Source organism: Hirundo rustica, chromosome 8, assembly GCF_015227805.2.
Source record: "Hirundo rustica isolate bHirRus1 chromosome 8, bHirRus1.pri.v3, whole genome shotgun sequence".
NCBI classification, from domain to species: Eukaryota; Metazoa; Chordata; class Aves; order Passeriformes; family Hirundinidae; genus Hirundo; species Hirundo rustica.
The window spans coordinates 9,391,971-9,419,118 of record NC_053457.1 but is presented as its reverse complement, the minus strand read 5'-3'; the positions used below and the strand labels follow the sequence as shown (position 1 = coordinate 9,419,118).

The window sequence follows — 27,148 nt, the reverse complement described above, 5'->3', positions numbered from 1 at the left end:
ACATGACTCTGTAGAATTGCTCCTGTAGAGGGGCAGGGGAGTGGGATCACCTGGACTATAGCATCAAGAGAAAGCACCACAGCTCCCTTCCTCAGCAGGCAGGAGGGACTTGCAGGACACACAGTACTTGTGGACAGGCAGGACTTGCAGACACGGGCAGCCCAGGGCTCTGCACACAGGCTCACTGGCATTAGATTCCCCGGTTTTGAGGAGGGTCAGCTGGATCTTGTGGCCTGTGTAAATAATAAGGCTTTGGAAGGAAGCTGAATAGAATGTTATATTCTCCATTTCAGATCCATAGTTCTGCATGGAGGGAAAAGAAATAAAATTTAGAAATCAATCCTACACCCTAAAGTCCCCCTAAGGGGAAAGACACGAGAGACTGACGCAGCAAGTTCCACTAAGTTATTTAACCGGTAACATGAGAGTTGATTAGAATTATTTATTTCCAACTCGTAAACCCACATGCTGCCTCCTTCTCTCTTGCCAATTAACAGTATTACTTAGCACTAATAAACTGCTTTCATTTTCAAGGGGCTTAAGAAGACAAATTAATCACCTCAACATGTCTGAAGGGAACAGATGGCAATGAAGTATTAACATTGCAATTTCACAGTTGGAAAAGCTCCTAAGAGAGGGCAGTAGCAGTGTCTGGAGGACACCTAGCCCTGTTCCCTCTGTGGAACTGGGGTCCCTCAATCTCAGTTCCACTCAGCTTCTGCTTTAACCCAACCTCACCACACATTACTCTTCCCAGAGCAAAGCTACACTGTTTTTCTTATTAATTCTTTAATAGTGAGTTACATCCTTCTAGAAGGCCTCTTACATCTCCAGACAGGTCGTTACTGCTTTGGATTTAAAAGACTAAATGTCTATCCAGTAATGCAATTAGTCCAGCCTGTCATTCTTACTGGCTATAAGCAGAGAAGTGATCAGGAAAAAACACATTGCTCTGTCCATACAGTGGAGGTGCTCTTTTTCCCTGGAACATCTTGGTTACATTTCAGTACAAAACAGCTGACTGCCTTTTCCTCTCCTCACCCCTGTCTCAGAGGACTGTGCAAAAGTGATGCTCTTTGGGGCCTCTTGGCTCAGCTGTAGGACACAAATTTTCTTAAGCTACATCTGGAAGGAAAAATAGGCTTTCTGTGGAATAGGGATTCCTAAAGCAAAACGTGTTAGGGTGAGGACCAAACAATAAATACCACGTATTTTTAATAGTAACTGATGTGACAATGACTAAGCAACTGTTTAGTGTGTTTTGGCTTTTTCTAAAGAACTGATTTAACTATGGAAGGTTTTTATTTAAAGCATTGAGATAATACGCTCTATTTCAGTATTTAACCCCAGTCAAAGACTATCTCAAATTGAAACGGCAATGATAATAGGCAGCATCAAATGTCTGACAGGTTTTGGGTTCTCCTCTAGGAATGGTAACAGTAAATACTAATTCAGAATGAAATTAATTGTTCTAACACCTTTTCAGAACTATTTCAACAGCATACTGATATTAGTATCAATTGCCTTCAATCTCTGCTGAGCCACTGAGCTAAGCATCTCAGCCCGTTATCAATCTCATCAAGTATCAATGTACAATGAAATCCTTCTAGAGACATTAGTTAGTGCCTAGGGACAACAAAACACATCCAAAATACTGCATTAACTGAGGCTGTTCCCACATGTTAAGGTAAGGAAGGCACGCTGAGACAAAAGGGTTCAGCACCCAGTGTGCCAGTGCATCCCTCCCTGAGAATTCCTGGGAAAGGCAGCCCCAGTGTGCTCAGCTGGAACTCCTACCTGAGCATTCAGGCTGGGGAGCAGAGGCAGCATGATGCAATACAAACTGGTTTTCAAATGGGCTTAAGAAAATAACACACCCTGATTTCACCCTAGCTTGACAAGCTGTGTTCAGCATTGACCCACTCAGTTGTAAGTCCTAGTGTGAGTTTTCCTGCTACTTTATTTATATTTAAGAGTAGAATGTAATGGATTTGATTTTCTTAAGTTAGAAAATATTAAAAAACAGAGTTCTCACATTTACAAGAGTAACACTTCAACAGAGAATACTTAATAAACAAAATGGTTGTATTTGATTTTTTTAAAAAATTGAACCAAATGCAAAATTAATCCAACTAGCCCTTTTTCTGAGACTTTGATTGTATAAGTAAAAACTTGTTTTATCCCTATAGCTAATATTCAAATGAATGTTTGTTGTTGGGTTTTTTCTCAGATTTCCATTATATTCTTGTACTTTAAATATTTCCAAAAGTGTAGGAAGTCCTCAAACATAAACATTATTTTTTGTAAATAACAGCAATCCTAATTAATAACATGAAGATTCAGAATGCCCATAATGAGTGAGCATCTGTTTTTCTGAACTTGCAAATCATTGGTATCCTTTGCCTTTATTGTAATTTATTTTTCTTATCCAGGAATGATAATCAATGTTTAGGACTGTAGTAGCAAGTCACACCAATGTATAAACCATAAGTAATTGACACCAGAATTGTGTGAAATACAAGAATGCTTCCAGGTTTTGTAGCACAACAGCCAAAGAATTCCAGGGACTTTGCTGTATTATTCCAGTCCCTTCTGCAAACTCTCTCTTTCTGACCAGTTTAATACTGGTTTTATTATATCATCTTCCTACAGCATCCTGGGGGCATTATTTTGGAGAGGTGCTTGGAATGGCAGGGGTGGGAAGGAGAATACATATTTTCCACATGTCAAATAAAGTATGGATTACAATGGCCATGGGAGGAAGGTGCTCTTGCTGCTTTAAAGCTTTAGTTTGATTCTTCAAATCTTCAATTCTGCACAGCCAAGGACAAGCTAAGACAGCACAAGGCTTCAGACTGCTATAGTACTTAAAATTCTCAAAGTGTAATGTTTGAAGAAAGGAAAAAAAATCAATGTTCAATATTCTGGACAATAAGCTCACATAGAAACTGCTTAGATAAACTCTAAATAACAGGAGAGTAATTTTATTTAGTTACTCCCTTACTCCTATTAAAGCTTCAATAAAAGGAATTTTAACATCCAGAATCATTATCAGAACTTAGATGCTCACAGCTATTGAGTCATCCTGAGTAAGGCATTATATTCCAGTGGTTTCACACTTGGTTTGTATAAAAGTCATTTTGAGCTCAGACTTCTTTGAGGCCAAAGTCCCAGGGTCTGAATGAAGCCTCCTGAAACAAAGTGAATTTCACAGGAGCCAGCTCTGTTAAATCCCACTTTGCCCTGGAGTGAAAGTTTGATCTTAAATTACTCTACATGATTAAATTAATGCATCACAGGACATTCCAGCTAGGAGGTCCTACATTTAAGGATGTTTAAAGCTGTCCTAATCACCAGGGGTTCCTCTTGATATGCAAATGTCAGGTGAACATTGTGGCAACGGTCTGCTAACTTACTGGAACAAAAACCAAACCAACAAAGCACAAGCACGCATATTTAAAGCAAGAGTGGGTAATTCCACAGCAGTAAGTTCTCGGACACTGCAAATTTACCTTTGAGTCAGAAATGAATGTTTCTCTTCCCTCTCATTAAAAAAAAAAAAAAAAAAAAAAAAACAACAAACCCAAAACATTGCACATCTCTTTCTGAAGAACCTTAGGCATTCACCAAAGGCACATATGACACTGGAAATAGTATTCTCAGCTTCCTTGAGAAACCTTTCACTTCAAACAGGCCCTGCACTATGGTGCATTTCACTATCATAACAGGTTTCTCACTGAAAACTTGTTTGCGAAGTTGTTTTTAGAAGAAAATAAATCTTTAAGCTGCCCAAATGACCAAGGCACTCAAAATAACCTTAGGACTGTCCTTTGGGGAAGACACAAGGTGTCACTTGCAGCAGACGCCTGACGTCAGACCAGAGAGGGAACACGAGACAGGCAAAGGTTACGTGCAAACTGTCCCCTGTGGCTTATGCAAGAGCCAAACATCCACTGCTCAGGATAGATGCACATAAAAAGAACTCACTGGAAATTTCTTTTAATATAAGCAAACCAAAGCTGCTCGTGAGTGGTAGGGTATGGTGGTGCCACAGACTAATCTGAACAGCTGCCATTTCAGGTCTCTAAAACAAGCATTCAGTAAGTAATCCACGTTACATCAGTCATCTTTGGTAATACTGTACATTTGTGTCAATCACCTGGTAAACATCACTTCTGGATATTTAGAGTGTAATTCATCGTAACTACAAACTAACTGGAAAGATGATAGTGTCCTCCAGCAGTACGTGAGCTTGCTAAGGGAAGAGTTCAGACTAGCAACACTGAAATTACTTCACAGTTATGTAGAAAAAAGTTACAATTCTTTGTCACAGAACATTACTCTAGTTTGTTATTTTGTCTACAGTTAAAGTGGGCTTATAGTCAGGATTATTAAATTAACAGCAAAACAGCTGCCAAAACAATGTAAGGGAACGTGATTGAAAGCTAATAACTTTGATTGAAGCAGAATTTTTAAACGTTGTTTTCTAACCCTAAGTTATTAAAGTACAGAAAAAAACCCCATTATTTCAAAAAGATGTATCATTAAAAAAGAAGTTCCATTCCTTACAATACAGTTTAAAACTAACACAGAAGAAAAGAGTGCTACATTAAATACAGTCAAGAGCATTTGGATGGCATTATTTAAGTATAATCTTGTGTCCTCTGTTATATGGTCCAGCCATGGACTTTTCCTTGCTTTAATGTATATTTGATGATCACTGAACTTTTCCCACTCATCCTGATGTGGGCTGTCCACACACACTGTGTTACCACTTAAGAGTCAGCATTTATGTACAGCTTAAAAACAGCACAGCTATCCTACACCCTCCAGGCAGGCTCACTCCACTGCAGTACTGGAGCGAGCACAACAGCTTGGATATCTCAGGGAATGCATCATTGTTCTGAAAGGCTTTTTTTTCCCAGGTTTTCCAGGCGGTGGCTCCTCATTACTTTTCTCAGCTGCCGCAGCAGGCTCTGTCTGGAACTGTTCTATTTGAAACTCGAGATGTTTTTGAATGGCTACCCCGAGGACTTCTGGATCCACAGATGCCCCATACACTTCCCATGTCATTCCTTCATCATCCCATCGCACTTCACGAACTGGAGATTTGGAGGCCTCCAGGTTCACCTCTGGGAACACATGTGAGTGACCTTCTGCTGCAGCTGCTGGGCTTGTTGACACCGATTTGCATTCCATGGTTGGAAGAGTTTGTACCTCGGCATCTCTCCGCTCCAGAGCTGGTTTCAGGCCTTTGCTTATGTCATTCATAGAGGTCATAGTCCACATATCCTTGGTTGTCACTACCACGTCTGCATCTTGCTGGCTGCTCAGGGCAACACGAGCAGCCTTGGCTTCTGGAGGAGCTCTCTCCTGCTGAGCAGGTTGCAGTTGTTCTCCAGGAACGTTGCAACACTTCAGGATTTTCTTGGCATCCAGGCCCGATTCACTTACTGAAGACACCAGCTTAGGATATGTCAGAATGTCTGAAGCAGAAAAGGAATGGAAGTAGCCAGGGGCTGCCTGCTCTTTTTCTGTCTCGCTGACAGAGCACAGCAACTGCGGGATGAGCTGGATGGATGGGATGGGCAAGGAGTGGCAATAGGCCGGGATGGTGGCGTCTGCCTTCAAGGCATCCTGCCTGAGACTGCAGGGCCCCGCAGAGTTGTTGTGAACCGTCATCACCATGGGGGAGTACGCGGAGTTTGGAATATTACCGTAAGCTAGACCACCATGAATAACCCCAGGGGCTTGACTGAACATTGTCCTGTTTGGGAAACTATTTCCAGGCACATGGGGTCCTAGAACAGCAACGTGAAACGTGCCAGGATCTGTGTAAACAGTAGTGTTACGTGGAATACTGCCACTGTCAAAGGTATTTGTGGGTACTTGTTGGTCTCTAGGAAGATGAGCCACAAGGTTTTGATAGTGAGCTGTATTTTCATTTGTTTCTGATCCATATCTCTGAGTTTGGGAAGACATCCTAGCCACTGGTGGATCATGCCTGCAGCCAGAAGAGCTTAGGCTGGAGTGAGTAGCACTGGTTTCTACGTGAGTGACATAAGTCTGCTGTTTGCAGCTGCAGGTTAGGTCTGAGTGGCTTCTCTGAAGGGCAGCTCCTGATTCTTCCATTTTATACATGCCTTGCTGGTGAACAAAGCAGGCTGAAGAAACATTCTCCACAGTGCTGCTCTGTACACGCATCTTAGTGTCCCCCACTCCCCAGGATGCTGAGGACTGTTCAGTGACAAGAACATGGTTTGTATTCTTAGTTCTGCCCTCTGAATGGTCATTGGCTGACCGGTCATTTATGGTTTGGACTTCTGATCCAAGTCCCATCGTCCCAGGCTGCGAGGAGGACCATCCAGAACTCTGCACGCTCCTTGCATCACTCCTGTTTTCCAGGATATGGCAGATGGTACTACTGTGGCTTTTCTTCAGCTCCTGTTTGTTTTGCTTTTCCTCTAAACTCCTTGAGTGCCCAATACAGGCCAGATTTGAGGAGCTCTTGGACAGGGGGTGACTGTTGACATTCAGGAGACTGTGACAAGAACTTTGTGAGTCCTGGTAGGAATGGGTGTGGAGCTGGTGGCTGTCGGATGACATGGCAAAAAAGAGAGATCTGCAAGAAAAGGTGGAAAAGAAAAAGAAGCAATTTAAGTAGGAAACAAATGTACTGGAAACTATATCTACTGACCTTCTGCTTGGCCTTCTTGCCTTTCACAGTTCACAAGTATTTTTTAAAATGCACAGTACTCTCGTCTAAGTATACTCAGACCAGTCAGTTTCCATTTTCACCTTCCTCAAAGAGTTTTCCCCTTAACTAGATCTGGGATGTTTTTAAATTCTGGTGAGGTTTTTTCCAATTCATAAAACACAAAAGGAAAAACAACTCCTTGGTTTCTACCTTTTTACAATAACTATCTCAACATTACCACGTATCATCTCCCCAGATTCACTGGAGCCATTTTTGGGACATCCAGAAATGTCATGTAACTTAAGCAAAGACAGAAGTATTTACAAACTAGATAGCTTTTCACCACAGTGGTCATTAAGCCGATGGTATTATTGGCAATACAATTATGTATTGTCAAGACAAAAAAAGTTTCATTTTTAGTCTCTTGACATCGTCATTTCAGAATTTATCCAGTCACTGATGGAGCTTTTAAAACTCAAAGCTGCAACAACTGCACAAATTCTCCCTTTTCCCCATACCTTTCCTAACAAGCTTCTTGATATTTCATGTTACAAGATCACTGTTTTAGTCCACTGTTTTCCCTGAGCTCACACAAGTTTACAGTAGGTATGGACAAAGCTGTTTGACCGCTAGTGACAGAGATGACACAAAGCACAAAGGAAATGACCTCTGCCAGGCCAGTGTGGGGTCACTGCCAGTGTTCCCAGAACAAATAATGCTGGGCAGCACTCCAGCTTGTGCTCACCTCCGACACCACAGGAGGTGGCTGCAAAGACAGATCCAGTGAAAGGCTGGAGGTGAAATTCCCCTCTCTCTGTAAGGAGAATCTGCACCTCACACTGCCTCTGGTAAGAGTGCATGCTCTGGACTCTTGGGCTGCTTACCTCTGCAAATCCACAAGTTCATGCTGGCACCAGAGGTCGGGTAAAAACGGAACAAGAAAATCTTTAGCCAAGGTCTTGCAGTTCTTCTGTCTTTTTCTATCGTGCATTCAGTCATTCCTATTTTTAGAAAACCCTTGTTTCTACCAGTTGGTGCAGTAGCCTGTATGTTATTAACATTTATGTTAGCAGTTTCACATCTAAGGGAAGTCATGATTGAAGATTTTGAATCTCACCAGATTCAGCGATCCATTTTTGCTGACAGAATCAGATATTCCACTGACTGACTCCACATATTGCCTTGGTGTCACAGAGGTGTTGCAACATTTGTACAACTAAAGTTATTTTAATATGCTCATTTATCTGTATCTACCCACTCATATACATATATGTCTTTTCTACAAGAACTCACTATGTTGAGCACAAAGATACAGAGTATTTGTGCATTGCCTCCAGACCAAGTACTACTGGATATTTTGTTGTGCAGATGTGGAGAGTGAAAGCCAGAATTTCTCATTTTGGACAGATACACTCTATGCACTCTGCCTCCTTAGCAGGTCTCTAACAGAAACCTGCACAATTTCTTGTGCACTATATCACTAAAATAGAAATGAATGTGTGGAACAGGAAAAGTACATACACATAGTGACCAAATGCACTCTGCAAATGTAACAGGGAAGTTCACTCTTACCATCAAGGACACAGTGGCTGCAAGGGCTCACATTCAACCCTCTCAGTGAGAAGCTTCTCATATGTGATCCTTTTAATGTGATATTTACAGGCTTCAAGAGTCATGAACCAAGGTAACTGATAAGAACATGCCTTTTGCTCCCTCTGCCAACCAAGAGCTCAACAGCTGATCCAGGAGCTATCAGTGCTCGTAATTCCATTTCCATTGTTAACTTTGGCAGGCTAGCATGTTGCGATTTTCCCATCACCTGAAATCCACTTGTGTTGGCTGTCTTCCGTAACAAAATTAAATTGAAAATGACAACATTAAAAAATAGTAATATTTGCAATTCCATTCCTACAAAAATTCTGATTGTGAGTTGTGCAGCAGGGACTTGTGACCAGCAGCAACACCCTCTAGCACAGGGTTAGCCCCAGTTTGGACCGTATGCAGAAAAAAGGTGATTTCCCATCCTCCATACGTGTTACCTCTCCTGCAGCCGCTTCAGCACGTGAGTATGGTCTGCCACACAGGGTTCAAAGGAGTCAAGAGGATTAAACACCAGAGCAATAGCTGCCTACAAGGTGAAAACCTTACATTTAATCTCCTTAAAACATAACACCTGCAAAGGCTCTCACACACACACCTGGGTGAAACAACAGTTACTAATAGAAATCTTCAGACACAAATATTGAGACTTAGGTGAAAGGAAGCCTCAAACATATCCTGTTACAAATGATCCAAGGCTGTGGGAAGTTTGAAGGGCTCTCTTACAAAGTTTAAATACGTATAGGTACACAGAAACCAACGTCTCCATTTGCTTTCCTTATGTAGCAAAGGGCATTGCTGCAGAAGCCTCTGTACCTGAAGGAAGTGATGCATTTGAAACTGATTTGTCACCTCACACACAACACATTCAGATGGATGAAACAGACCAAATATAGTGACATCACTGAAAGCAACATCCAGGGTGATGCTGGCAAGGAAACTTCCAAAGAAAACTGAAGAAATTTACTTGTGCCCCACTGCAGGTGAAATCATGACCAAACACGGGCCGATGTGACATACACTACACATGGACATGTAGAATATTCTCACCAGCCACTCCCAACAGCATCTGAACATCAGACACACCAGTGTCCCACGCCAGTGGAATTGTAACGATCCTCCCATGGCCTTGGGCCCTCCCAAACTCTGCATTTCACACTGAGGGGATGCCCAACTCCACCACACCTCCCACTGAGCCCGGTGTGCTCCCACGGCTCCTGGGAAAGGCTGGGAAGCACAAGGGCCTGGAGGGTCCTTCCCACACCGACACCGCTGCCAGCGAGGGGCTGGGTCACGTACGGACAGTGAGGTGCCAAATTTTTCAAAATCCAACCCCAAAACGTGGAACCTCCTCAGTGGCACAGCCACGCAACACCTTTGAATTTTGTGAATCAGCTAATCAGGAGTGGATTATCCACATAAAACATGGATACACAATGATTTTGTGTGTTCGTAGGCACCCAAACCAACTTTCTGTGTGCCTGCTGGGCAGAGCAGATTGGCTTAACTTTCATTTTCAAAATGTAAAAATATGGTTTATAGGAAAGGAATTTTACTTTAAAATATCTACTTTAAGTTTTGGGTCTGTCTGAAAGATTTTGATTTGAAATTTCAAAGGAAATTCCCACCTGAATACACAAATAAGGAAGTATGAATTTTTGAGGCAGATACTATGCTATGAATATATAGAAAATTATTAGACAAGCAGAGAAAGGATTAGGTTAGAAATGGAATTAACATCCACTATTTTTGGCTTAGCTTCAGATAGCTTATGAGGGGATCTAGGCTGCTTTCACTAATTCCACTGAACTACTTTAAAGCAACAAATGTGTATTTTGCCATGACTTATGATTAAAGTTTTGACCTATTTAATGCACCAGTAAATTTACTCTCAAAATATTAAATATAATGTATGTAATCAATTGAAAGATATTCCCTGTAAATTAACTATGATGCTAAAATCCTTTGGTATTTTTGTATTCCACACGTGTACTTCAACTGAAATTTTGACAACACTCTCATCTCTTAGTTTGAAACTGTTCCCCCTTGTCCTATCTGCTCACATAAAAAGTCCTTTTCCCTCTTTTTTAAGGAACTCCCATTTAGTACTTTGTTAGTATAGTTAGTTAAGAGACAGTGAGGCTCTGAGAATCACCTGACACATTGAAAAACACAAGTTAGTTGCAGAATTTGGGAAGAGTCAGAGAAGTTTAATACTATTTACTAGAAACATGCATGCAGTGCCAGAGACCTCTCTAAATCTACCACAGTTTTGGTGGGGTTTTTTTTTATATAACTCTGATGGTCAACCCACAAGTCAAGAAGATTTGTAATAATGACTACAGCTGTTTCATCCATCTTTACTTGGCTGATCATACAAAAACCCCATTTTTTTCTTAATTTTATGCTTTCAAAACCAGCATCTGACTGCAAAATAAGTTATAAAATCAAAGCCAGTTCCAGGGGTGAGAGCACTAATATGCAAACGTGGAATTCAGAAAAGCTAAGCAATCTGATCCATACCAACATTTTCAGATGATGACTGTTATTTCTGGATGCTGACCAGCACCCTCCATGGCACTAGCCCTTTCAGAGAAGACACCTTCTGAGAAGAGTTAGGGGATTGCAAGGTCTTTGTCCTGAATTTGCTTCTCCATTTGCATCATTCTGGTCCTGCTGAGCAATAATCAGCTCCGCAAGGCAAACACAGAATTTCTGCAACAACACCAAACTCCAAGACATACACAATTATCTTTTATACAAGCAGAACACTGTCATTTTAATTAACTTAAGAAATTTACTTGAATAGAAGGCTGCTAGACAGAGATTCTTAACTTTATTTAATCTTATTACGAACACCATGGTTATAAATTTGAAAGTTAAGAGCAGTTTATGGCTAAAACGATGGAACTTCAATTACATCCTCAGGGGCAGCAGTCACTTAGCCATAAACACTGCTGACCCCTGACCCCTGCCTGGGGCACAAGGCAGCACAGAGGAAAACCTGCATTTCTGCCCAAACAACCAAACCCCCTCAGGTACCAGAAGCAATTCAGTATAGTCACACTGCCTTCTCTTCAGGCCCGCTATTTTTAAACAATGTGGCTTCCTTACTGCAATCCATGACTACACTTCTAAGATATGTGTTAATGTGGTAAAACTATGTAAAAAGGAACATCATCTAATATGACATTCATTTATTTTAGAGCTGTACTAATTTTAAAGAAACTCATACCATTTAAAAAAAAAAAAAAAAGAGTGTGCTTATGTCTAAAAGTTGTCCTTGCTTGGCCAGATGGAGAACTACTTGCAGAAGATAAGAAAGATCTGTTTTGCTTTAGACAAAGATTGGCATGATAGCATTATGAGATCTGATGGCCTCTCCCTAACCACTACTACTGCTGAAGGAAATAGTTCATTAACAGTAATCACTAACATTTAAATTGTGCGGGGGGCAGGGGGGAGTCAAACCAATTGAAAGGCATTGGCAAAACAGGATTAACCACGGTAAAAAGCTTAGAGATTCAAGTGTCTGGGATTAAGAGTTTTGTTGTTGCTGTTTTTAATTGTTATTTTATTTTGGTGAGGTGTAAGTGAAAGGAAAAATAGAGGATTTATAGTAGGAGAAAAGGTATCACTTGTCAGGGAATATAAAAAAAATTCTCTAAATTCTGTCAATACAAAAATAATTTCTGTAAATTCTGTCAACTAGATTAATAAAGACTCAGGTTGAGACCCCAATCACTTAACCTTTAATCCATCATCTTTCTGTAGGCTTTCCATTTCGGAATAGCATTATAAACAAACTATGCCTTGTTCAGCTCAATCTGCTAATGCCCTTTTCTAAATATTTTCCATCATCCTAAGTATTTCCAAGTATCAGCCGGATCTACAGGACAGCCCAGCCTGGGCACTGCGGACACCCACAGCCAGCCGCTAGAGACGAGCGCACACTTGCTGTGCAGGGGAGCGGGGCCGTTTTCCAGTTCAGCCCCGCGAGAAGCCCTGGGGCCAGTGGGGCCGTGTCACTGGGACCATCATTCCATCATTCTCGGGGGAAAGGGGAGAACACCCGACAGGGGGAACGCACGAGAGCCGTGACCCTCAGCGCCCAGCACGGCCAGAGCAGAGGCCTCGTGCCTGATGCCTCACAAAGCCGCTGGTCGCAGCCCCGTTAGTTTCTGCCGATTCCCGCTTTGGCTTTTCCTAGAAGCCTTTTGTCTTCTCCCCCTCCTGTGCTGGGCACGTTGGGCAGGTGTCCCCCTGCAGTGACGGGTGACCAGACCGAGAGTGAGGAGTCCCCTATAATGGGGGAGCGTTCGTGGATTAATGAACCTGGGCTCTCTCCTTCCCGAGGGCCACAGCGGGGATCTCCTCCCCCAGCCGTGAGGGTGCCACGGCCCCCTGTAACCCGCGGCCTCAGCAGGGGATAACAAACGAGTTACCACATCAGGAAACGGACAGACTCCAACATTTGCCAACGCATTCACCTCAGCGTGGAACACAGGGCCACGGTGGCCACAGTGACAGAGGAGCCATGCAGGAAGGGCAGCGTTCTCTTTCAGTAGACAGCCCGCAGCCCCGGCACAGTCTGAGCCAGCCAAGCAGAGCTGACAGCTCGGGATTCTAAACATGAAAAAGGCTAAAATGAAAGTGCCATGAGAGAGGAGCCTGATAGGGATGAACCAAAGGAGACCATTTCGGTGACACCTTCAGCTGAATTCCCAGGAAGGACAATGCACATTGCTGTAAACAAATTATTGGGAAACCAGAGAGAGGTGCGTTCTGTCACAAGGGGGGCATGTGTTGGGACATTGTCCTGACACCACCACATGATTTATTACTGCAATATGTGGCTTCTTTGCCACCTTTTTAATTTAATCATCTCCCCTAGAAACAACTTCAAAAATCTCTTGGACTTCATCTTTCTTTAGAAGAATTTTATAAGCAAAATATTACTCCCACTATATCTCCATGTGGAGATCCCCTGCAGCACACAAACTACCCTACAATACACCCAACAGAGCTAAAATATGAGATCTTGTACCGTCATATTTGATGCTCGCTTTTACTGTTTGACACCTCACTTCTTCAAAGCTCATCTCTTCAGTTAGAAGACTTAAAACTTTAATTACAAATTAGATATGATGACACGGTCATGTAATCAGCTGTTTTCACCAGCTGGGGCTTAAAAAAAATCAAATATAATGACAGCAGGCAACATTGACTTAGAATCATGCTTACACTGAATAGTGCACATCTAAAGAAGTGATATATTAATATAATTGTTTTTCTGGCTTAAACAGAACAGAATGAAGAAAAATGAAACTGTTAATTCAGATGCCAGGATTATGCTGCTAAGAATTGATGGCTACTGATATCCACTGGTATATTGCAGAAGTCCTGTGACAAAATATTTGCTCTTTTCTTTAGGAATCCATCTTTAATGCAGAAAATATGCAGTGGCTTTTCCACACTTAGATTTATTTCAGAGAGACAGACACTAGTCTGCCTTTTCCTCTTCACAGCAGGGGATCAAATCCTATTCCTTCACGTGTTCCAACTTGGAGGAGAGAAAATTGGTCTGGTGTCGAACAACTCATGTTCCTCAGAGTTCCACTTTTGTACCCACGCTTCAGTCCTGAGCAGACCAGCTCCAAAGCAACCCCACTGATGTGGAACTCTGGAAAAACACATGGCCATAGATTTGCTTAGGAAGCCTCTGCCTGTCAGAGGCCCAAGCCTGCCAACTGTGTGAGTCACAGCTGCCTGGGCAGCAGCATGAACTAAAAAATCATACAGAAAACCAGAAGCTCACTTACAGCCTCCTTCCAATCTCAAATTACAGCTGGATATCAGTGCAACCTGCACAAGAGGCCAGCAGTTTGCACATCCAGCAAACTCCACCCAAACTGGCTCAGTGATTAGAATATCTACTTGAAAATTCACATGTTTTAGCAGAAAATATTCAAATAATAATTTTTGCTGTTTGCTTGAAAGCTTGACAGTGACAGTTAGAGGGAAGGTACGAACTCAGCTTATCCTCCCTGCCCTATGGACATCCCAGCTTTAATGGCACTGCACTTCTGAGTGAGGGGGCAGTGGGACGCCCCTCCCTGCCAGGTGTGAGAGCCAAAGCTGTGTCCCAGCCCGTGGGAGTGGATGCACTGTGTGTGTGCGCTGTGCTGGCTGCAAGGCGGCAGAAAAGCGCAGAGCTGAGCCTGTCTAACACGCCCAGCTCCCCAAAGAACTCGCTGCCTTGCTTCGTTGTTGTGCCAACAGAGATAAAAGCTTTACAACCAGCTGCAGTGGCAGACAAAGGAAGCTCAAATCTGCCTTAAAAATACTGAATAGATATAGCCCCACGTACAGCAGCTTTTCGTGTTCACATATCAGCCCTAATTGAAGGATGGCAATTCCTACAGCAGCATCAAACAGGAATAATGGTGATAGAAACAACAGTAAGAGCAACCTGAAGGTCTCCAAACATCTCCATCAGGGTAAAGACAGTATTTCAGATTGAAGGAAACCAAAACAATTATAGATGGCTCATTATTCTTCAACATGGAATAGTTGAATCTCTTTCCTACCTAGAAAAACCTGGCAACTTACCAGCAAAACCTAGGAATTTACCTTCATTACTTATTCCCTTGTTTTCCCCTGTGATTGAACACTATACCAGGGCCACAAAATCCCCTTCTTTATTTAAATAACAGCATTTTTGAACTGTATGCAAAACTGTTTTTCTTGAAGAAAATAATTCAAAAACACAATCCATCTAGCTCTAGAAGCTGCTCTCAGTGGTGGCAGAGAAAAGACTGACTTTGACATTGTGGACTGACAGAAAACTGATTTCCAGAACTTAAAAAACAATTGCTCAGTAATTAGAAAGGGGAAACAATTGCTTTCTAATTTTGTCTGTGCTCACTGACATAGTGTATGACCTTGAGCAAGTCATTCCCTTTGTGACTCAGTTTACTCATCTGTGACTCACAGATTAGATGCAGAAGCCCCCAATGTAGGTATTTAAAGGCTTAACTCATGATTGCAGAGCACTCTGAAATCCTAGAATAAAAGATATTAAATATAAGATGCTGAAGACAATGTATTCTGGCCCTTCTTTTGTAATATTTGGATTGGAAGAAATAAATAGAGCATCTGTAGAGTTCTTGTTGCACTTGCAGAAAAGTCACCTTACCAGTAAAGTTCAGACATTATCTGTGCTTCAGAACATATGTTTAAAGCACCTCCTGCAGCTTTCCAGCATTGTAATGTAATCTCAAGGATTTCAAATACTCAAACTCAGCTGAGTTTCTCAAATTAGCTGTTGTATGTATATACTCTCTATACAATATGCATGCTGACAACATGTATATTGTATATACATGGTATATTAAGTAGCAATGATTCATTATTATAAACAGTCTCATTAAACTTTCTAAGCAGTCTTGTCACAACTGCAGACCACGTTGTCTTGCAGTGCCACATGCACTTGTGGGCTTTTATTTACTATGGTGAACTTCTCATGAAAAAGAGATTCTGGGACTGATTTAAGCCTTCAGTTCACACTGCAAGCTGTCTTTTATATATCCTTAAGCTGGAAAAGAGCTGGCAACCTCTCTCCAAGGGGCTAAGTGAATATTGAAAAGAACTAGAAAGGGGACTAGCTAATCATGTTTCACAGCACTAAAAGTTGCCATTGTAGTATGAGGTAGATTTGAAACTATTTAAACAAGGAATATGGGAAGAGGAAGTTTTCATTTCAAACTTGGTATTTTGTCATAAAAAAGCATTATGCCAAAGTGCAATATCTGTCTCTCAGGAAAGCAACTGTCCCAATTAATCTGTGGTCGAATCAGACCTGTGTGGGGAACTAGTATCCACAGTTTGCAGAGAATATCTGAAAGGGATGAAAGGAAGCATTTCCCTACTCTCTCAGGACTGAGAGAAGAAAAACATCAGAGCTTGGCTAGAGGAGAGCCCCTGCCTCCCAAGGCTTGACACCAGAGACAAAAAGGAGAAAAAACTCAAGACAGAGTAAAATAACAGTCCAAAGCAGGAGACTAAAGTTTGCAAATACTTTGTCAAATCCAAGTGACTTCCTCTAGAACTAATGTTTACACCCTACTCTATGTAAACAAACAATTTTCCCCTCCTTTTGGTTAATTTCAATCATAAACCAAGCTGCAGAAGTCCCTACTTTCTTATTAACATTTAGTAATGTCAGAATCACAAAGTTTTGAGGTATAAATTTGGAACAACTCAAGAGCCACAAGACAATTCAGTTCCTGTCGTCATTCAGATAGAGAAAGATCCCCCCCCGTGACATGGACAACTAGAAAATAACTCTCCAGGCATCTGCTGTTAACTGCTAGCAACAAGATACTGATTATAAAGAATAAAAGCCCTGCTACAGGAATTCTTTGCTTTTCAAACATTGGCCATATTCAAGACTCATGCAGACAGAACTCTAAGAAATCTGATCTGATCTCACAGCTGTCTGTGCTTTGAGCAGGAGATTGGAATAGACGAATTCACAAGGTCCCTTCAAAAATGGCTTTTTTAAAAATTCTTTTCATAAATTCGTGCTTTTATCTGTCAGTGCAAATGAATGTCATGTACCTTCTCAACCTGAGCAGCTGAAATGTGTGGCCATTTTGCAATACTGAACCACTTTTAATTGATTAGTGGAACCTGTTGGTTTTACTGAAACCTTAGCACCTTTTACTGAGACAGGAATGGCTTTGGAAAGGAAGCACAAAGGCGATCCCCACATTCTACACAAAAAGTGCTATAGGAAGGAGGCAGTGACCCCAGAAGTTTCTTTCCGATTTATTAACACCTCTCTGTTACTAAATCAACAAAATCACCCCACGCCTTTCACAGTTTAGAGGCCATTAAGAACCAAATAAAACTGCTATAACAAGATGTGTTTTTCCTTGATGTTTCAAGAAGTATTGATCTACCCTGCTCAGTCATAACCACTGAACTCTCCCAGCAGATTCACTGCAGAAAGCATATTTTTAAGTCTTAAAAAAAAAACACAACAAAACCAAAAACCCCACACTACCCTAGTTAATAAGAGTTAGGATGGCTTTGTGCATTCATCATCTCTTCAATTTCCATGTCAGGTTTGCTTAGCTTGAGCTGAAAAGGAGTCGGATCTGTCACTTCAGCTCAGATGAATTGGGTTCTGTCAGTCTTCTTTGCTGTTGACTGGAGTAAAGCTCTACAAGTCAAATGAAGGTCTAACAACTGCTCAATCCCATTAACCTTCATTTGCACACTGAAGTGTGCCCTTGCTAAAGCTTAATTAGCAAATATTGTGCAGATGGAGAAAGACTCCTGTTCCTTTCTCTGCTTTGTATTAAATCCACACCGCGCACAAGTCAAGCCATCATTTTGCAAGAATTTCCCCACACAGGGACAGCCCAGTTTAAAGGTGATCTTTCTTACTAAGCTCTTTTTTTGGTGCAGAACGATGCTTGGCTGTAACTCACATGCTTAATGCTCTCACACCAAGGAAAGACCTGGCTGATGTCAACTTCCTTTAGTTGGCCTAACCCAAGTCCCGTGCTCTGAGTACATTGACCTAAGCAGCCCCAAAGTGATTTTTTTGTGTGGTTCCTGTTGCTAAAGCTAATTTCTCAGAGTGGAACAATTTTGAAGAACTTCAACAGCTTTCCTAAATGGAAGAGGACATCTTCCCAACAATCCCCACAGCAATCAGAGAATACTCCTAAAGGAGAGTTCTCAACATACAGATGAACCACTACCTGTACAGCTATAAATTAATTCAATTGTTATAAGGCATGCATAGGAAGTATTGCATCAAGTTATCTTAAGCAGAGAAAAGCTCAGCAGTATCTTTCAGTTCACTGCCTTCTCATTGTGTCCCTCATGCTGATATTCCTGACCACTCTACTCCAACATTTATTTTCATTCTCATTTTGCTTTTACTAAAAAGATCTCTCTCTCACCACTGAAAGGCTGCCCTCAACCTCCCCAGCAACAACAACAAAAGGTTATTCAAAGTTTGGATAGTTCACATCTTCCAGAATCTTAATATCTCAGAGAGATACTGTGTATGAATACAGCTTTACTGTTTACACCAGTTAAAAACCTCTTATTTCTGTACAATGAAGCTGCAAGAATTAACTAAAATGCCAGTGCCTGCAGTCCCTATGGTGTGGCTCATAGCCATGGGAAATTATTTTAAAAAAAAAAAGAGTTCAAGGCTGACAAGGAAAGAAAAGTGCAACATCATTTGCAGCCTATGATTCCTGATGTACCGTTGCTCTTGGGCCAAAATGGTTTGAGACTAGAAGCAATGAAGTACCACACACATCTGCAAAAGATACTTGCTGCAAGAAATGTATTAGTATGATAACAAAAAGAAGATTTTTTTTTCCTGATTAATTGGAAGAATTACTTGCAGAATAAATACCATTAACAGGTCTCTCTCAAGTCCCTAGCCCTGGAAAGCATCCTTCTCCTGCAAACTGTGTAACAGCTTGTAATATCCAAATACAAGGGACCAGTGAAGTACACTCCATCCTCATTTAAAAACATTAACTCCAGGACAAAGGAATGAACAATTCAGTCTCTCTAACCTCCAGAAGAGTCCACTGGAGAAGAAACGGGATTTTGTTGCTGTTCTGCTCAGAAATAACCTGCCTGCAGTCAGATGTAACAGTATCTCACTGGTACAAGCAAATACCTCTGCTCATCTGCAGTAGTTTAAAGCTACCTCCAATTTATCCTTTGTCATTGCCCTAACAGGCAAGAAAGAAAATCAAACTTGACAAGTCTAATGATCATCAATAACAATTTTCCTTTGTTTTACCCTCCCTCATACATTTTCATTTTTCAAGTGCAATTTGAATATGCATAGTTTACTATGGAAGGAAAAATGTTTGGATTTGAAAATGAAAGGATTTGGCATGGTTATCTGACAGAAATTTATCACACTTGGTATTATAAACCAACTCTGACACTACAAGGCCATACACAGTTTATTGCTCTTGTTTATGCAGCCCTAAATCACTGTCAGATAAACTAAATTGCAATTCCAGCTTTCCCTGGAATACAGTTTAAGATAAAATGTCTGGACAACAAAAATCAACAAAACCCGGTAAGTGGAGAAGTGTTTACAGAGTAATCAAGACACGGCACGAAAACATAAAGCCCTCATCTAATCCACCCTCCTAAATGAAAACTTCTGAAAACCTAATTGTTTTACACAAAGACTCCATGCAGAGATCTCCAAACTCGGCTCTTACTAGAATCCATGTCCTGCAAACATTCAGACATATGCTAAAACATGCAAACAACCATCTGCAAGCTTTCATCGATGTCTGGGTGCAAGAAAAGCACTGATATTTTTATATTTTTGTACGAGATTATTACTATGAAGCACGAGTCAATGGAAGAGAAGTAGATTTTGATCTATACAAGGTCCATCTCATTTATGCAAGAAATCAACATCTTGCAAAATATATTTATCTCACAGCTACCTTTCCCATCACCTTTGATGAATTCTCTAAATGAAAATAACTGCTTGCTCTTCCTCCCTCCCTTTTCCCTCTTCCCCTGAAATCCAGGAGTGCATCAGCACAGAATGTTGCTTTAAATCACAACATATACACAATATAGTCTTCTACTAAGGATTCTGATATAAAACACTTAATCTAGTGACAATAGAAAGCCAAACCGAATCAAATTTGTGACTTTGGAAAGAAAACATGTTTTGATTTAAGATAAAAAATTTATTTGCCATTTTAAATAGCAATTGACCATGTATCTAGGAAGGAAAACTGTAAAACAAAGCTGATATGCAGAAAGCACAGAAACATTCCTCAGATTTTTCTAGTGTTCAATATTCCTAGGAATTTAAAAAACATGTGGTACACACGGTGGAAAACAGTAAGGTAAACAATTCTCTGGTACATTAGTACTAAAAGGTAGAAATCTAAAGCAACAAAATTTACTCTTTTCTCTTATTTTTACTAGCCAAACTCTAACATACACACAAGAGATAATCAAAAAGCATCTTCATAAACTCACAGATGTGCAGAGGAGTAAGATGAACAAGCTTATGGGGGTTTTTCTCCCCCAAGTGACATGCACATTCTGGAAATATTTACTAAAAGAAAAACACATACACATGTAAGTGAAAGACATCAACACAAAAACCCCACCTTCTACAGAACTACATTAAATTCAATTAAAGCTCAGAGTCATCGTTCCCATCATTTCAGAAAAAGAGAAAGCTACCATTTCCTGGGGTTTTCAGTCCAGCTATCAACCCCCTGCTGCCACCACAGCACGTACAGAAGCCTGGGTCTGTCTCTGTGCAGCTCCTCTCGCTTCCCTTCCCCTCATCTGCTTTGTTACCCTGGCAAAACGGAGAGGGCTCGGTGTCCTTACGGGAGCCGAGAGAGCGGGCAATGCATGACTGCCGTGGTCCTTACCTTCCCCCCACTCAGGGACTGCACATCCAGCTTCCCTGCACAAGTTACTTGGAGGGTGTTTAAAAACAGATGCTCAGAAATCTGAGGAGAACAAAAGCCCAAAGAGTTCAGATTTCCTCTCCTTGATCCGCCTGATGCTGCTGACACTAAGGTGAGCATATGATAAGGGGAAGGAGGTGGGATTGTTAGAGAGCATCAGAGGCAGGAGATTGGGAGATGGGGTTCCCTCTGCCCCTTCCTGGCTCCCCCCTTGGCTGGAGAGGAAATAAAATGGAGCCTAGGAGGGAGGGAGAGAGATAATCCTGCAGCTTCATCTGATTAGAGAAACTGGGCCTGTGCGGAGCTGGCAATGCCGCCAGGGAAGCACAGGGAGGGGAGGCAATCAGGGGCAGGAAGAGGAGGAGCAGAGGGGGAGGAATAAAATTCTAAGGGTTAAAGGAAAATTATAAAAGGTATACAAAGGAACTGACTGCTGGGCCAAGGCATCCTGCTATGTGGTCAGTATCAACCCTCATATAAAGGTAAAATCACCAGTAGGAAACACCCGTTGCTTCCGGTAAGGTGGAACAATCAGAAAGAAAACAAACCAAACCCCAAGCCCAGAAGGCGTCAGTCCTGTAGGCACAGACTGGGAACAAGCATGTATCCATGGACTGCACAGAGTGAGATTGTTTGTGCTGAGCAGGGAGAAATGGAAAAAGCAGTGTGCTACAGATAATTATCTAGTTTCTGCCAAACAGGACACCTTTAGAACACCTTTTCTATCGTAAGTCATTTTCCAGAACCTGTTTCCACTTACTTACACACATCTTAGTTGAATCAAAGTGACTTCCAAGGAGTTTGTGTCAGCACACACATCAGGGTGCTTGCAGTTGAGGCTGCCCTCCTGCAAGGCTCCCACTTGTGCCACCCCTGTCTCCCACACCTGGCACAGGTATTTCTGGGCTCACAGTTGCCCACAGACGGTGGCCTCCCCACCCACTGCAGCCCTCAGGGGATGCCAGCCTGCCCTCTCTGCATGCAAACATGGAGGCAGCACCGTGTCCTCGCCCTCAGCCTGACACAGGGGCTCACCCAGGCACGGGCAGGGTGCTGAGGGTGCTGCTGTTGAGCATCCCCCCCCAATCCTCACCCAACAGGAATATCAGGCACACAGGTCCTCCAAGCTGCCAGGTGTGACCTGTAGTGCATCAGGGAACACCAAGGACAGATGTGACCAGAGGAGTCTCATCCCCATCCACAGTGGCCCATTTTTGTATCGAATCTCCTGTTTTGCTCACCCTTATAAGGGGGACACTCAGTCCTTTCCCAAGGACCACTCCAAGGTTCCACATTGTTTGCTGCTTTTATTCCTTTCTGGCCTATTCCCTCCATTTAGAACTCCACACAAGGGAGGGTGGTTGGATCTCTAGTGGGACAAGGAGAAGGATGCCAAAACATCAGAAAAGACCCCTTTCAAGTCCTCTTTCTTTCTGTTCAGGAAGCAGTAAATAATTCTTGTAAACCACTTACAGCATTTTGTTCCTAAGCCTTCACCAACACCGTCCCATCAGGCCTGGCTCAGCTGAGAGAGGGGGATCAACACCCCCCCTAATGCTTTTAAAAATGTACAATCGATGCCTGAGTCTTCAGAATGGGCTGCAAAAGCAGTGATTTCCTATGTGCTTCCGGGCTTTGTTCCTAAGATGCACAGCCCCACGACTCACCGAGCAATCACGCCCTCGGGCTGCAGGTCAGGAAGCGTTTCGGGGGTTAAGAGCCACACACGGGTCAGCAGCAGCTTTCTGGCTGCATTATTTTACCTGCCATGTACTACAGCAGTGAAGCAGAGGAGGCACTTGCAGTCAGCTCGTTGTGCTGACCCTGACATCCTTCCTGCTGGGCTGGACACAGAAGTTCCTTGAACCAGTCCCTTCCAGCACATCCTTATCAGCATTCCTGCTGGCCCAGGATCATGCCCAGGAGACTCTTCCCATGCCATGGCATAGGACTGCAGTGGTGCTGCAGGGAGAGGGCAACTCTCCTCCTCTTTTCTTATTCCAGCAAAAGACCTTTGGCTGGCATGGTGAGACACAGCCTGGCACCTGTAGCTGCTCCAGCATTGTCCCAGTGCCAGTGGCCACCCATGGTGCCACCCTTCCACTCCAGGGCATCTTCCAAATGAGTCCCAGGTTGCCCAAATGACATCCCAAGAAGATATAAAAGATAAAATGACAGGACAATACTGCACTTAGCTTCTCCCTGAACCTTTTACAGAACCAAGTTGCAGGGCTTTCTTGTCCCAGATTTTCTATCACTATTTTCTATGACTATTTTCATTGAAAGGATCAAAATGTGCTTACTGGAAGATACTGGTGACCATCTTTTACATCAACAGCTCACAAATCTGGGCATCCATAATGATGCAACGGGCATGCAACTTCCTCATTCCACATTTGATGAGAAAAGGTGCAAAACTGCCTCAAATTCAGACTTGGAGAATGTGATAAACATTAACTATTTTTTGTTCACTGGAGATCAAATAACTCAAGATAACAGGAAGTTACTATGTTACTATCTAAGCTTATAGGCAAACATACCCTTGCCCATTCCTTTTTTCTCTCTCTACTTGCTTAATCAGCTTTAAGTTTCAGGAATTCCAGTTTAGTTACCATATAAGGAAGAGGACAACTACAGCCTTCATCTCTGCGACCACCGAGGGACAGAAAGAGACCCTCCCAGCAACACGTCACACATACATCATCGGAGGAAAGAAGCAAGATAAAAGCAAGACTGAAAAACCTGCCAAGGCACGGCAGTTGGTGGAGCGAGACTCCCCTGCCGTCCAGCGCTGTATTTGCCTTTGCTTTGCCTGCTGCAATGTAATAAATTCCTATTGGAACTTTTCTTCGTGTTCATAGTCTATTACAGAGAATTTATTCTCGTATCTTTTTTTTAAGAAAGTTGATAGTTAAAAGAAGCTGAGAAATCAGTAGCCTACAGATCCATTAGGCCAAATCCAGACAATGCTGATGAATTTCTTTTGAGAAGAAGGACAGTATTATTTTCAAAGAGAGTTATTTCAGAACAGTTCTACCACTGTGGCTCAGCCTGACTTGCATTCCTGTTTTCCTGAGAACTCCACTCAGGACGGGGTTCTTAGGAAAACGTGAGAATGTGTTTAATCTCATAAAATTAAAGTCCTATGCCCAGCCATGGAAGAAAGCTTTCAAAATCACTGTTCACTGATTTGGCTGCTTGAGGGTCATGTGAGAACAAGCCACCAGCCCCCTGATTTTGAGTTAGTTGTGTGAGGTGGGGCAGTCAGCTCTGCTTGCCTGCTGAACAGGGCACCAACCAGGCAGAGCCGTCAGATCTGCAGGCCAGCTTTTGTCAGTCTCCATCCAGGCAACCCCCAGGGCTTCCACATTCAAGAGAGGAGAAGTCCAGTCCTAACCCAAAAGTCCTTTATCTAACCTAAAATTCACCGGCACACTTTGGCCATCTACTCCTCTTCAGAAGAGGAAATGGGGTAGGAAAACCATCCTGATTGCTTGGTGCCTCCTAAAACCATGTACTGAGGCCCTTCTCTCACCCCTTCCCATTTATAACCCCACAGGATTTTCTTGCACTGCCTGGTCTGCTGTCATTTAGAGCAACTTTTTCCTGCCAGGTGGGTGACCTGGACCTGTCCAGACTGTGCCTTCTGAACTCCCCCCTCAGCCCTGAGCCTGCTGAGCTCTGCTGCTCTTTGAGGGGCAGGCTTCAGTGCCCACAAACACTGCTTGAAATTTGTTTACATCTCTGTCTGGAGGCTCTGCATGCAAACCCTGGAAGGCTGATATTTGTTGTCTGTTGATTCAAAGCCACTTAAGGCAGTGAAACTGCACCTTGCACCAGGCAGATTTTATCTTAATGCATTTCTGGGATATGTTCTAGTCTTCCACAATAAGGCAGCCCTCCAGGAACAATATGCTGTCCTGTGGGTAACACTGCTCATTTGCCCGAATGTCATCTGCCACAGCCAATTTGGATCAAGTTTTGGATATCTCTATTGTAAAGTATTTTCGAGTGTTTCTGAAGAATAACAGCCCCTTAGCACAGTCTGAGAGAGCCTTCAAGATAATAACTAATGCACCATGGGCAAATTTAATTCTTCTATGCCTACAACCAGTCAGAAGCTCTCCACTCCAGATGCTACTTGTCCCTTATTGAAATTGGCATTCTGTATGCAGTGCCAGTTTTCAGTTTTTGCTTACATTGAGACACCCAAAATAACTCCGGTCAGTCAGGTGAAGGAGCCAGCATAGCAAGTGTTCACACACACACTCGAGGCAACTGAAATGCACCTGGGGCTTTTTAAAAACACAAAACTGACCACCACCTTCCATTGGACATAAACAGCAGGGTTATTTCTAACAGAGTTCTATAAAGAAAGCAATTCTGTCAGGTAAGTGGTATCACATTAACCTCCAACTTTCCAATACAGCCCAATTAATCACCACAAATATCATTCCATGTGCCACACGTCTAACACGTCTGTCAGCCTAATTTGTATGTAAACACTTTATATACAGTTTTGGGTATAAACAGAAACACTACATACTGTTTCTATCCAATAAGCATCATGACAAGTTCTGCTTCTTGTGCCTGGGAGAAGACAACTGCTGGCTAGACATCCCAATTATGGCATGGTCTCTGAATAAGCCTCTGTTCTGCAAGAAAGATGATTTGTGGGGGTTTATTTCATAAAGTCTCCATGAAATCTGCCAGGTCACCTACATTTATCTTCATTGGGAATAACACCGTAATGCTACTGACACGACTTTTTTCAAGGAGCAACATAGATGCAGTTCTCTTCTTTGCAGAATTAATCTTTCTGAAAGCTGTCAGAATTTTTAGACCTGTGAAAACTGGTGGTTTTGAGCTCTGTCATCTCCATTCTTTTTCGTCTTGGATATAAGAGCAGCTTTCTCAACAAAGCAGACCAGTTCTCTTGCCTTTATTTTACCTTGGCAGTTAGCGAGGCAGCCCACTGATACAAACAATCTCATGTATTTCAAAGACTTAGCAAATCTCTGCAAAGCACTATTTTTAGTTTGGTTATCAAACAAATAGCACAGTAGCTTATGGAGAATGAAAACAAGCTCCTTTTTTTTCAGCATGTTTTGCAACGAGCCAAAGATGATATTGCACAAAACCTTACATCTCTTAAATCAAGGGACTATCACATGGACACTGCTCTACTTCTCCCAAATGTCATTTCCTCCCATGCACAACCACCAGAACGTCTTCCCTATGCCTCCCTAATATCCATTAGCAAAAAGCAATAAATAATTGCACCAACAAAAACTAACCCTTCTAGCCAGTTTTGGGGTAGCTTTAAGCTGCCTTTCATGCAATAAGGGCTTTGGCCTTTTGATAATTTAATCACATATTTAGCTTCGCCCTGTATTTGATTGCTAGTCTTCCATCTGTTCTGTACTCTCAGCTGAAGAGGAGGCAAGCCAGGACCACACAAGCAGGCAGGGCTCCCAGGGCCTGCTTCCAGAAAATAAAAACCACTACAGAACACCACACTTTGAGATGTCACCACTAATTCTGTCCTTAAGCAACTTGCCCACCAGGACACTCTTGCAAATTTGGGTCTGACTGTTTTTTCAAAACTACATTCATGTAGATACGTCCTTGGTTTACTTTTGCAAATGGTGTCATTCAAAAAAGAAAAAAAAATTACTTGGTCTTTGAAGAACAAAGTATCAGAGTCTGTTCTAGATGTTAACTGGTGCCCAGGGCTGAGGGCTGTGAACAAAGCTTGCTGTAGAGACAGTTTGCTTTACTTATTGGGAGTTAAGCATCTAAATAAAGACTTGAACTTTGATGCCTCAATTCCCACGTGTAAAAAGATGAAATGGCATCAGCAATGAGCTGGGGAGAGCACAAAGGAAAACACTACACAACAGGAAAGTACTGCAGCCTGGGAGCACAATCTGCCCTCATGCACTTTGAAAAAATGCAGCTCTGCAGCTCCAAGAAAGGCTTTGTTTTCCCATGTGACCTGCACTATTCCCAAACAACTCAGACCACAGTCATCCGAATGTGTCATGGCCTGTGGATCAGCCCCAGCCCACTCAAAATTCCTGATCCTGACTCCCTTTCCCCAGACAACAGGCCTGGGTAACATATCCATCCTCATTTCTGCTCATGCAGCAGGAGATACTTAGGCTGGTCTCCCTGACTTCATCCAGCATATTCTGGGGAGAGAGTATGATGGAAGGAAGAGGGATAGAGGCTTCAGGAAAGTTGGGGGAAAATTTGAAGAGGATCTGGATCTAGTCCCTGTGGCTGCCTACAGTGCACCAGTCACATAAGAGGCAGGATGATCCTCGCTTAAATGAAA

At 42.4% G+C, this 27,148-nt stretch overlaps 1 protein-coding gene across 8 annotated transcripts in view; it reads right to left on the bottom strand.

Annotated features, from left to right (window-relative positions):
- Nucleotides 1–2,398: 2,398 nt before the first annotated feature.
- GPRIN2 (G protein regulated inducer of neurite outgrowth 2) overlaps nt 2,399–27,148 on the bottom strand; it is a 28,832-nt gene continuing 4,082 nt past the window's right edge. For 2 of the 8 annotated variants that reach the window (XM_040072161.1, XM_058421524.1), the window contains one exon: nt 2,399–6,622. In XM_040072161.1, the coding sequence (XP_039928095.1) occupies nt 4,840–6,606 (1,767 nt within the window). In that variant the 5' untranslated portion in view covers nt 6,607–6,622 and the 3' untranslated portion in view covers nt 2,399–4,839. Of the gene's footprint in view, nt 6,623–7,581; nt 7,742–8,269; nt 8,373–8,736; nt 8,826–20,496; nt 20,609–20,769; nt 21,038–25,354; nt 25,440–27,148 lie in introns of those variants that run through there. The other 6 variants (XM_040072155.1, XM_058421523.1, XM_040072158.1 and 3 more) reach the window with 6 other exon arrangements.